Below are 13,045 nucleotides of genomic sequence, written 5' to 3' on the forward strand. Positions count from 1 at the left end.
ATACAAAAGATGCACCAGTGCTGTGGATTCCCTAAACACTTCAAGGTTCTACATGCACTGAGATAAGCCACAAAACCGACACCAACTCCCACCCACCATGGATCTCCCTGAAAACAAAAGTGCCTCAAACATGACCCTAAGGATCATTGCTGCTGATTGGTTTATATTTACAGTTTGTAATTTTGTCATCCTGTGTGTCTATCTCTCATTCCTGTGCAATAATTTCACCGCTTTCCTACTGAACTGTTAACACAGATAATAAAGTTCAGATAATTTGATTATATTTGCAATATTATTTAGCAAATACAATCACCAGATGTAGCAACTGCATGAAAATGTTATAGAATCACTGCCATTCTACGGCTGCAGGACATTTTCTGTGCCACTGATGAATGTGAAACTAATCCCTGCACAAAATATTAAAACATGCACTTGTTGTATAAATGACATTTGACCTCAGACAAAATGTGAACCATGTTAAACCTTTTTCTAAACATATTTATTTGTAACTTTTTTTTCAACATATTTTTATCCCTTGATGCCAAGCTAGTGCATTATATTTGAGACATGACTTTTTGAGGCTTCATTAGTGTGATTTTTTTTTCTTTGCCTGGTAAACCTAAATAAAGACATTTTTAAGACAAAAGCTAGATGTCGCAAATATTATGCAAATTTAAAGGCATATATGCAAATTACTTTTTGATTATTTCTTTAAAAATGTGTTTGAGCTGGATGTTAACACCATAGGGAATGAGTATTCAGTATGTATATCTTTGACTTGATGAGTAAGAATTTATCAAACAATAGTTTTTTAACTCTGGGTTCAGTTTTTTAGAGTTCTGGTAACAGGGTTGCGCCAAGCACAACACACAGTAACTACAATGTCTAATTAAAAGTGAAAATCTTGTGAAAAGGAAAAAAAAAAAGAGAAAGAAAAAAAAAAGAAAAAAAAAAAAGAAAAAAGAAAAAAAAGTGAAAATCTTATACCTGAGTAGGACAGATGGTTTTTTTTTTTTGGTTTATTATTTGTTTTTCTTAAGTAAATCGCAGTTATTTAAAAAAAAAATTAAATAAAGTTAGTTCTTTTTTAAGGTGTACAACATACTAAACCATAACTCTTTACAGGTTTAATGAAGCCCTCTTTTACTGTGAAATACACTCCTTTTTTTACCTACTTTGTGCAGCCACACACACCAGATCTACACAACATATGTATCACCTCTGGAAAGTGTTTGCAGCACATCCAGCAGTACTGAAGTTAGCTGGGCAGGGCACAGAGCTCAACTAACGTAGCAACACAGTCATTTCCTGTCATACATAACTTCATAACCAAATATAAATGCTGTGGAAATATCTCAACCTGGCCTTCAGCTGAGGACGCTTCTCGAGGTATCCCAAGTTCAGGTGAGTATATTTATAGGCAACTTTAGCAGCCCGGAGACACACTGACAGCTAGCAGGCTAGCTACATGCACTGCTGGAGCTAGCAGGCTAACTTTGGCTGAATGAATGATTTAACTTATCCGACTGTAAATTGGTTACAGTCACAAAAGCAATGCCAGAGTTTAACATTATGACAAGTAGTTTTATATCTGTTTATACAACTTGGGGCTGAAAAACTGACGTTAGCACAACAGTAGCCTAGCTGGGTGGCTACATTAGCTCTGCCAAACAGAGAGGCCTTTGTTGTTCTATTTGCAGACCGATAAAGTCACGAGAAGTATGCTGGCCTGTCTGTTGTTTGTAATATTTAGGCTTTCAAAGCAACAGTTATTTGGGAAGTAATGTTCAAAGGGGGATATTTGCCCTGAAAACAGTCTTGTGCTATATGCGAACGAGGGCGTTCCCAGAAGTGTCAGCAGAGCAGCGCATGCTAACTTGGGCTGCATTCCCATGTTTTTGTCAGTGAGTCACTAAATCTGTTCAGCTTGCAGCATGCATGTCCCATCAGCTGTGCTGTGACTCTCTCCCTGCAGCATGGCAGGCTGTGGAGAAGTGGACCTCTCAGCAAACGCCCTGCGACCTTCCAAGCTCATTGAGGAAGTGGGAGATGCTGCCTCCACCAGCACCAGCACTACCCCAGAGTGTGCCATCTGCCTGCAGAGCTGCGTCCATCCTGTACGCCTCCCCTGCTGCCATGTCTTCTGCTTCCTGTGCGTGAAAGGTGCCTCCTGGCATAGCAAGCGCTGTGCTCTCTGCCGACAGGAAATCCCTGAGGACTTCCTGGAGCGGCCCGTTCTCCTGTCACCTGAAGAACTGAAGGCAGCGGCTTCTGGGTTGAGCCGAAGCGGGGGAGTAGGAGGTGAATCCTGCGGAGACTATGCATGGTACTATGAAGGACGCAACGGTTGGTGGCAGTACGATGAGAGGACAAGCCGAGAGCTAGAGGAGGCCTTCGCCAAGGGCAGAAAGAGCACAGAGATGCTGATTGCGGGGTTTCTTTATGTGGCTGATCTGGAAAACATGGTCCAGTACCGCAGAAATGAGCATGGTCGCAGGCGCAAGATAAAGAGGGACATTCTAGATATTCCTAAAAAGGGGGTGGCGGGATTAAGGTTAGACCCTGAACCTACCCCTGTTCCTGCTTTACCTGTCATTGCTCCGGCAGCAACAGAGCGTGTCAGCTCAGCTGATGGCTCGGACTCTGCTGGCCAATCGCAGTCTTCCTTTCCTGTTATTGTGTCTTGCCCCCCTGTTAGACCTCAAACACTCCTGGGGCGTCATCATCTCACCAGTCCTCTGTCTCTGTCACCTTCGACCCTGGAGGCATCTTTTTCTCAGCTTCTAATCAGCCAGCCTGAGGGTGAAGAGGTGGAAGGCGATGACGAGCTTCAGATGTACGAATCTGCATCTGGCAACAGTGAGAGTGAGGACGAGAAGGAGTGCGAGAGAGATCGAGAAGAATCAGTGGCACGAAGAAGACATAGGCAGAGGCCGCTAAGAGAGATCCAGCCAACCAGAGTCCCTCCAAGGGGCAGGCCTTCTAGCTCTACACTCAGTCTCCGCTCACGTAGTCCTGATGGGCAGTGCACTGTGACAGAAGTGTGACTGGAACATTTGAAAAGTTCTCAAACTCTCATCAGTTCAGCAAAAAAGTTTAAAAACCAGTATGCATCTTTAAAAGATCCCATGGATGGAGCAATACCTTTTGAATGTGTTGTTACCTGTGTCACTGGGTGATTAACCTGTTGACTGATGTGCCAAACATTATCCTGAAATTATTGTTGGAATAATTAAAATTCTCCCTCCACTTTAATGTAAACTTCATCTTGTCGGTGGCCCTGTGTCTGTTGAGCTGTGTTCAGACCAAATTCATGAAAATATAGAGAGTAGTAAAAGCGAGGCGGTAGCTGGAATCAGGTCCTCCAGTTTTGAGAGAGTTTAGAGAATCCATTTTATGACTCTTAGCAAAATTTCCACTGAAGTTGTAATGCAAGTAATTCAGCTTGCAGACTTGCATACTTTCCCCAGTTCATGTCACCTGAAGCAAATTAACATTTTTACATAGATATTATATGAAATTGCTACGTGTGGGATAATGTAATAGCTAACATCATCATAACACCTCTGATATAGGTTGATCTCTCATGTTACCTTTGTTGTACTCCTCTCTCATGAGCAGAAACAACTAAAACCTTAGAAAGGAATATAATTTTTTTTTTATGGTCGTTGTTATAGTCGTACACAGTTTGCAGTTCATGGCTCGGTGGTTATGCAATAGCAGGCTTGTTCCTAAAACAAAAAAGTGAGGTGCTTTAGAAAGGTATCCAGTCTATAATCTACCATAAGCTCACTGCCTTATCATAAGATGTGACAGCGTAATACAGCCCTTTTGAAATTCAATGATTCTCTATTTACCAATTTTATGAGCTCATTGTTAATGTGGCTGATTTATGTATATCTAAATGCTTTTTCCTCTTTTCTCCATTTTTAGAGTGATGGTTTAAAAAAATCAAGCCTAAAATGTAGCAAAAGTTACAGAGGATTGAAACTGCTTACTTGCTGTGATGATTAGTTTTTTTTAAGCTTAATCGGGATCTAATTATTAGCTATTTAAATTTGAGTTTCTGTGTATGTGCGTGCACGTGTGTGTATTAGAGGAGGGAGGCCATGTTTCCCCCTGGTTTAGTGTGATAGTCTTATTTGATAATGATGTGTTTTTTCTTTTGTTGTGAGCACTGTTGGGTGTTGAAAAGCTATTGGCAGAACCACTGGAAAGTGTTGGGTTATATATGTAGAGAGACACATTTGGATTTCTATTTCTTGTCACAGGGCTACTATCAAAGCTTTGGCATTGACGTGTACTTGAATGAGCTCACACTGTCCTCACAAGCTCTGTCACCCTCATGACGCCTTCCCTCCCCATGTTCTTACTTCAGCTTTTACGTTTTTGCTGTACCTGTCTTACTGAAGTCTGAATGTTTCCCTTGTGGTGTTTTTGTCAAGTTATTAAAATTGTTTATCTGTGATTTAAAGTCATATGATGGGGGTGTTCATTTTCTTTTATGATGGATGAATATGTAATTCAGTGCATTAGAGGATTGTGGGATGACTGGAAGCTCTGATCCATGGACTTGTTTGTAAGGAGTGTCCTGGATTTAATCTGTTTCAAGAGTCCACAAGATGGAGGTGTTGCTCAGATTTCTGAAACCTTTAAGCAGCTCCATACGGACTGGGTGGTTGAAACCTTGCCCGTGATGCAACTAAGAGTATTTTTGTGCCTATTGTGAATAATAACATTTTTAACATTGGAATTACTAACTCAAGCATACATTGTACTGGAAAGTTCCTGAATTCAGCTGCAGTTTGTGTCAAAAGTGAATACTTGAGTTTTTATTTAACATTTATTTGTTCTTAAATGATTAAGAATCTTAAGTGGACAGAAATATTCAGTTTGTCTGTTTAAAATCATTACTGCCTTTTCTATAATCCATGAGCAACATGTAAATTTATTTGTATAAATTCTGGGTTCCCTGCACATTTTTCAGTAAAATGGAGCTGATCCAATCCAAAACATCAACGTATTCACAGCCTTTAAAAGGTACAAACAGACTAACGGTTAACACCACTGCACTCCCACTGTATCTCCATCAAAGTCTTGCTCACATTTGCTTTAGTTTGACGCATTAGTCTGTATGCATCACTAAAGGCTGTGACTTAAACACTGGGCTCCGGACCCTTCTGCCCTTTGGATTTATTTATATGATGCTCTGAAACCCCACCAAAGCCGCTGAGCTGCAGCATTTGCCAAGTGAAGAAAACCGCAGGCTTGATGCGTGCAGTTGGACTGTGACTTGAATTAGAAACATGGCTCTGTGGGCCAGACTTTGTCTGTGTCTTTTCAGAGCTTTCACAAAGCTGTGTGCACTTTTTAGTCAGTGGCGATGGTGGCCAGATGTCGTGTTTCTGTTCCTGGGTAAAATAATTTTCATCTGCAGCCTGGAAAATAAGTGAATGCAATTTTTTTTTGTTTTTGAAAAAAAGCACATCTTCATTCGTTCAGCAGTTTTGGAAAGCATTCAAACACAATTTTGTATACTTTATAAAGTTGTAAATGGGTAAAAACTTAACACTCAGTTTGTAGTTTTTAGTCATGTTAACAGTTAAACAAAACAAACTTCTGACCATGATAAGTGACTATGTAAGGTGTGTTTTGTTTCAGGAGGTAAGCAAGAACTAGCTGTCACTCTAAAAAGGCTTCAGGAGTCCTCTGCAGAGACAGGAAAACCTGCTCATAGATAACCACCATCATACAGGCCTTTATGGCAAATAAGCCAGATAGAGGATACCCTGATTGGAATACAAATGACTTGCCATTCATATGTGTTGGCAGGCTCCATTCTGTTTCTGGCAATGCTTAGCACTAAAGAAAAATATGGGATCACCACACTTAGAGGATGCTCATTTAGCAGTTTGACTTTATGAAATAAACAAAGTCAATATGACAAAAACATTTTTGTATTCAAACATCATTTGACAGAACTGTAAGAAATGTGATCAAATGAAAACCAGAAAACAGAATGAAAATGAAGCATGGCCTGTGAATGATCAGAAGTTAATCATAAATTTGTATTGGCTGAAGAGTTTAATCTGATAAAAAAAAAACATCCATTCTGGCTCCAAGTTTATCCATCAACTGCTCTTTGAGAAAGTTGGACTCAGTTTGATTGAGAAAATTGCTTTTATTAGTAAAGTCCATACGTCAACCAGGGATGTCAGGCTTTGATGTTTTTCTGTTTTTGTTGATAATGGTTTAACTTTGGATCTGGACAGAAATATTCCATCCATCCATCCGCTTCCGCTTATCCTTTTTAGGGTCGCGGGGGGCGCTGGAGCCTATCCCAGCTGTCATAGGGCGAGAGGCAGGGTACACCCTGGACAGGTCGCCAGTCTGTCGCAGGGCCAACACACAGGGACAGACAACCATTCGCACTCACTTTCATTCACACATTCACACCTAGTGACAATTTGATTATCCAATTAACCTATCCCCACAAGCTGCATGTCTTTGGACGGTGGGAGGAAGCCGGAGTACCCGGAGGAAACCCACGCAAACTCCACACAGAAAGACCCCGGCCTGATGTTGGAATTGAACTCAGGACCTTCTTGCTGTGCGGCAACAGTGCTAACCACCGTGCCACCGTGCTGCCTTCCAGAAATATTCCATTAATTAAAATAATTATATAGAATAGTTGTTCACAGATCATCTACCTCCATGTCACCCCATTCCTAGCTTCCTATTCTGTCACACCGACCTTCTGCGTGTCCTCCTTCACTGCATCCATGAATCTTTTCATCATCATTTGCCCAGTATATCCACTGTCCAAACCATCTCAGGATGCCTCTCTAACATTCCTACAAACCGCTCAACCTGAGCTAAAGTACTCATTTTTAATATCGCTATCTTGACTGAACATCCTCCAAGTGTGGTGACTGCAAATTTTTGCCAGGAGTTGCATCACCAAGCATCTTCAAGCTGTGGAGGTGGAGTTCAGCAAAATGCGCAGGGATCCAGCTAAAGAGTTTCTGAAAGAAATGACCTGAGTGCAACAGTGCAGTTATCAATATAGCAGTGAGCCTTACTACAAAACTACAGTTAAGTGCATATCAAGAAAGTGTGCCTGAATTCTGTGGTGCCAAGAGATGTACCCCCCAAAATTAAAGCTTTAAATACTGCGTAACATTGACAGATTGATGGGGAGACTGGGCCTTACCACCTTCTGAGGTCAGTATATTTTCTTTTCTTTTCCCTTTTATGTGTATTGCAAAAAATAGTATTCAAAGTATCACGTGTTGCTGAGAAGGTAGTTTATGGTGAGTTTTATGATTTTCTTGTTCTTTAAAAATACCTTCCAGTTGTAGCCGACAACCAAACCAATACAGTAAATCAGTTTTCCACATAACTGAAACACAACGCCTGCTTGGAACCGAGAGGCTCCGCAAGCTCAGGAGTATATCTATGGGTGCTTGTCACCACAACCAGTTGCATTTACATTACATGCAATTTGTCTATTGTTTCTATGAAAATATTGATTTCAGTAGCTTTCAATTTTTTGGAGACCTATACCTGAACACAGCTGATACTTGTCTTGTGTGTGTTCCATTCATTTACACATGAAGGCTAAACTCTGTCAAGTACTTAAAAAAAACTTGCATTACCTCACCACTGTAGCAGTGTATTCTTTTCTGACTGATATATTTTTGTGCAACAGTCAAAACATCATAAATATAATCACTGAACAACTAATGAATAATAACATGAATAATAACATATATCTTACATTGTGCTCTTTTTGCTTTTACACAGAAACAGAGACTGTGTTTAGATTGAACATCTGCTGGGGCGGAAGATGAGATGTGGCATTAGCGTGAAAATAGCATGAAGGACAAATGAAGAAGAGCAGACATGATGTTGACATAGAAACAAAGATGTCTTTCTGAATTCATTTTTTTTTTTAAACCCGACTGTGAGTCTCATTGCATCCATGATGAGAGGTCATGGCTACTTCTGGTCTGGGCATGCACTATATGATATGGCTATTGCTGAGTGCAGGCAGACAGACGGGAGACAAGCCTGCTATATGTTTTCAGACACGTAGCTGCCCTCTAACGATCTCATGTGAACCTCATATACTGGTCAAATGCCTTCTGTAGCCTAACTTTTCACACTACATAAAATACATACCCTGTCTCCAATACATCCACAAATAGTCTCGTCATACAACTCTCACCACCCTGAGGCCCAGAGTGGAGCATTGTTATTGTGGGGATTGTTTCTAACCTTATTTTGTTGAACATGGTAGATTGGTTGAGTCCATTAAATACAGGCTCAGGTTTTCTTATACAAATTCTATTGAATATTAAAATGTTTATTTTGTAAGAGAATAAAAGATGTTAGTACACTGTTTAGACTGTTACAAGAGCCATTAGCATGTGGCCTCTGTCTTGCAGCTGTGCATGATGTGTCTATGCATATATGCACAGTAGGTCATCAGTATTTCTAACCATAATGCAGAGATTCACAGACAAGGTACCTCACTCATGCAGGAGCCAAGAATGACTTCACTTCTACTGTAACGCTCATCGACCTAACACCATTAGCCTATCAAGTAACATGCCTCACTAAGCCCAGTGCTACTGAACCATTTATAACAGTGACGTATCACATTATTACTATGAAGATCGTAAAGTTTATATTATGAGTCTTCTCCATTTCTAAAAACAGTTTAATGTGATTGCACACTGTATTTTCCGTTTGGTGTCTACGTGCTACCAAATGAAGGCTAAAGGGAGAACTAGACAAGTTAGTACTGAGCTGACAGTTTAAGGCACTGATATTAGCTTTTGCACAGGAAGAAATGTTCTTTAGAGATCTAGCTGCTCTCTAGTTTATACAGTGGGGGAAATAATTATTTGGTCATCCAATGAATTTGTAAGTTTGCCCTCTTCTAAATAAATTAAATGAAAAATGAAAGTTTCATTTCAATGGAGAGAAACACAATATCAACCAAAAATCCACATTAACAAAGTTACATAAAATTTAAATAAATTCCCATGCAAGATTGTTCCTTCTGGGGTGAGAATGATCACGAGAAAGGTGGTAGAACACTCTAAAACTCCCCTGTAGCTTGTTAATGATCTAATGACATTCGGGATTACAGTGACCAAGAATGCCATTAATAATACACTAGACTGCAATAGACTGAATCTTCCAGTAGCTGCAAGGTCACTCTGCTTTTAGGTGAACAAATAAATGATTCAGAAAGAGCTTGGAAGAAAGTGCTGTGGTCAGATGAAATCAAAATTGGGCTCTTTGGTTTTAGAAATGCTGAGTATGACCCAAAGAACACCATCCCCACAGTCAAGCATAGGGTTGAATACATGCTTCGGTGTCGTTTTCCACTAATGGTACAGAACGATTTTACCAAAATCAGGGGCCAATGGACGGAGCCATGTAGCATAAAATCTTGGTTGAGAATCTTTCTTCAGGGGAAAAAGTCCATGACAACATTGCACCAATGCATTACTGCAGTCAACAGCATGTACCTGCAAAACAGACGACATTCCTTGGTGATGTGTATGTCCAGGAACATTTATCTGACGCGAACATGGGCACATGAATGGGCCACAGGCCAGTCCTGCAGCCATGTTGCCGCTCCCAGCTGACCACCAAATTAAAATTGGTCATTCGTCACACAATAAATGGACCACTATAGTCACCTCTGCCAAGCAACACCAGCTAATCCCACGAGAGCGCCCCGCTCTTGTTTTGAAAGACGACCCTAATGGGTCGTCTTTCAAAGGGGAGATATTTAGGCCCCATTCTATTTTAATGAAGGGTTCTGGAATTTTCAAGAACACTTTAGGCTCCCCCCTGGCTGTCCTTAATGGTCCAACCTCTTGTACTGCTGCACTCATCATCTGGCATTTGAGACGGCTGGTTCAATGGACAGATGCAGGCACACTGACAGTTTGGACAGGTGGACGAAGATAGAGCAGAACAAACTGTGACACCACCTCCAGTCTAACGGGACATTTTGTGCCATATGGTTAAAAGGAGCACAAAATGGAAGCGTGGAGCAGTGGAATTTGAAATTACACCTCTGGCCTAACAGAGTTGACCCTCAAATTCATAATTTAGGCTGTCAACACTCCTGGGAGATGTACAGCAGCTTTGAAATCCATTTTTTTTACGTGTTACCGATACAGGGATTCGAGAGGAGCAGGCTCAGCAGCTGCTGAAAATGTGTGAATTCTTATCACCCAATATCTTTGAGAGACAAGAAGATAACTTCATTTACAAATGTGTGACAGGAAATTTCAGGTTCGCATAGATCTCTGAAAGAGCATTTAGCAAAAGGTCTGAAAAGACTGAACAAAACAGGTGTCAGTCGAACCCTGCTTGTTTCTGCAGCTGCGCGCTCACGTGTGCAGTGGCAGGTGGATGCCAATGAGAGGACAGAGACATGCCTGTTGTTTGAGACATGCAAACATTTCTTGTCTGTTAAATTTTAACACGAGAAATCCAGCTATATAATGCAATGAGAGAGCTTGTGAAAACGGCTGTAAAACGGCTCAGTTTCAGCTGATCTGTCCTCCTTTACGCTTATTTTGGCCCTGCTGCTCTCCTGTTCACAATTTTGTGAGATGAACTCAAAATTAATGACTGTCAACTATTTTGAGTCTGTTGCAGGAGCAACTGACACATGCTGGGGATTTCACTGAAGACTCCCCAAGCCCAGCTTTAGAGAGGCGGGACAGGGGTGGAGAGCAGAGGACAGAGGACAGGTGGATGTGGCTAAGAAGTGACAGGAAGGAATGTGAGATTCTCACATTCTTAAGACATCTAAGAAAACATTATGCCATCAACCAGAGACTCAGTGAGATATATTTAACACTTGTAATAGGCATTTTTCCACAGCGGAAATGCTGGCATGCGTTCTGTGGAAAGGTAACATTAAAAACAACCACATTCCTTTTATGTGACCCAGTTTCTTGGTCTTCTTGTTGTGGATGCTGAAAAATTACTGGAAAAAAACCCTAAAACCGGCACATGTGCACACAGAACATCATCAGTCCTCACACAGAGGGATGGAAGACCATTTCTTCTAGATAATCCCTGTTTTAGATGAGCTCTGGCATTAAAAGTCATCACATGTACAGCAAAAATAGTTGTGTGTGCAAATTATGCATATCATAGATCATTTTAACCACGTTCTGATTGGAGACTGCAAGATAAACAGAGGTGTTTTAACAATATTGATGCCTCAGTTCCATCAGGAAGACATCTGTAATTTTATTAATTACACCTTCGCCATCAACTGGTAGTGGCAGATGGCTGCCCCTCCCTGAGTCTGGTGCTACGGGAGGTTTCTTCCTGTTAAAAGGGAGTTTTTTGTTCCCACTGTCACCAAGCATTTACTCATATGGGGTCATCTGATTGTTGGTGTTTTCTCTCTATTGTATGGTCTTCACCTTGTAGTAAAGAGCATCATGACATGACTGTGGCTGACTGTGATATGCTGTAAAAACGATGCCTAAGAGTGATGCTTCTAGCAAGCAGGATTTATTTGTGAATAAAGCTAATATTAAGTATGAAACAGACTATAAGTTGCTCCTGTAAAATAAACTCAGTTTTCCAGACATTGATTTAGACCAGTTGTAAATTGGTCTGTAAAACTTTTTTTCTTTTATCTTTTCTTTTTAGTCCAAGATTACGCTCAGTCCAAGTCTGGATAAATGTCTGAAAGACTGATACACGTGTTTTCTCTTAACAGAGGTGAGGATAGATGTAAATGTTGGCAATCACTGCCACAGGTTCGATTCTCTAAGGGGGTAAAGTGCTGCCTTGTCTGGGCTGCTCCCACGATCTCAATTCAATTCAATTCAATTCAATTTTATTTATATAGCGCCAAATCACAACAAAAGTCGCCTCAAGGCGCTTCATAGATACAGAGAAAAACCCAACAATCATATGACCCCCTATGAGCAAGCACTTTGGCGACAGTGGGAAGGAAAAACTCCCTTTTAACAGGAAGAAACCTCCGGCAGAACCAGGCTCAGGGAGGGGCGGCCATCTGCTGCGACCGGTTGGGGTGAGAGAAGGAAGACAGGATAAAAGACATGCTGTGGACACACACACGCATATACGCAATAGCAAATCATTGAAAAGGACAGTTCAGCACTGTACATGTGTCATGAATGAATGTGTTTGGCATTTTTATAGCATATAATAAAAGTTGCATAACTCGTAAAGTAGTTGCGTAAAGTAGAGGCTGTCCGAGGTGTGATGATGTAAAACTAAAAGTATCTTTTAGTGGGCGTAACCCCCTTGGGTGTGTTAACTTGGTTGCTGACGTCAAGTAAGCCAAGGCGACACTTCAGCTGTCTGCTCCTGTGTTCTCTTCCTTTCTCCCCACTGGCATGTGTCTGCTTTTGCTCACATGAATAGCCTTTCCAGTGGAGAGCATGTTGTGCCAGGCTCTGCCATGCTGTGCCGGTCTGATAGCAGTGTCTTTCATTCAGGGAGGCAGGGATAAAGGGGGAGCAGGCTGGACTAGGAGGGTGAAGAAGGAGAAGACGTACATGGCAAAGAACACTGCTTTTTCACACTTTCTACTGCGGATTTCCTGTTTAAAAGCTCACCTATGCAGGTGGGAGGTCGAGTTAGTAGGGGGCCTGATGAGGGTAGCGGAGATGGCCAGCTGTCATGCAGCATGTGGAGGTGCCAACCTGTAAGATGGGCTGTCATTTACTCACACAAAGAACCTGGAAGCAGAGGCGGGAAGACCAATGAGTAATGCTGTAACAAGGATACAGGAAGAGAGATGTCATTTTGATACCAGACAGAGGAATGATAAGGGGAACTATTATAATGTGCCTAAAAAAGCAAAACACACACAGACACACACAAATGAACCCAAAAACCACAAAATAAAATTACTTTAAAAAAAGAAAATGAGTGAGGGGCAAAATTATGTCCCAGATGAGCAGGTGAAACCCAGAATCTAAAGGCATTTCTACCTGAGGAGGCAGAAAAGGAGATA

General features: G+C 41.2%; 1 protein-coding gene across 1 annotated transcript; it reads left to right on the forward strand.

Moving 5' to 3' along the window:
* Window positions 1-1,150: 1,150 nt before the first annotated feature.
* Window positions 1,151-4,474, forward strand: LOC146501446 (E3 ubiquitin-protein ligase rnf146-like). The gene is made up of 2 exons (XM_085134060.1): window positions 1,151-1,404; window positions 1,976-4,474. Exon 2 carries the CDS (start codon window positions 1,977-1,979, stop codon window positions 3,045-3,047), a length of 1,071 nt encoding a protein of 356 aa, XP_084990186.1. The 5' UTR covers window positions 1,151-1,404; window position 1,976; the 3' UTR covers window positions 3,048-4,474.
* The last annotated feature ends 8,571 nt before the right edge of the window (window positions 4,475-13,045 follow it).

Source organism: Neolamprologus multifasciatus, chromosome 15 (genome assembly GCF_963576455.1).
Source record: "Neolamprologus multifasciatus chromosome 15, fNeoMul1.2, whole genome shotgun sequence".
Lineage (NCBI taxonomy): Eukaryota > Metazoa > Chordata > Actinopteri > Cichliformes > Cichlidae > Neolamprologus > Neolamprologus multifasciatus.

Coding starts and splice junctions, on each gene's coding strand:
- LOC146501446 (XM_085134060.1), top strand. CDS start 1,977: ATGGCAGGCTGTGGAGAAGTGGACCTCTCAGCAAACGCCCTGCGACCT.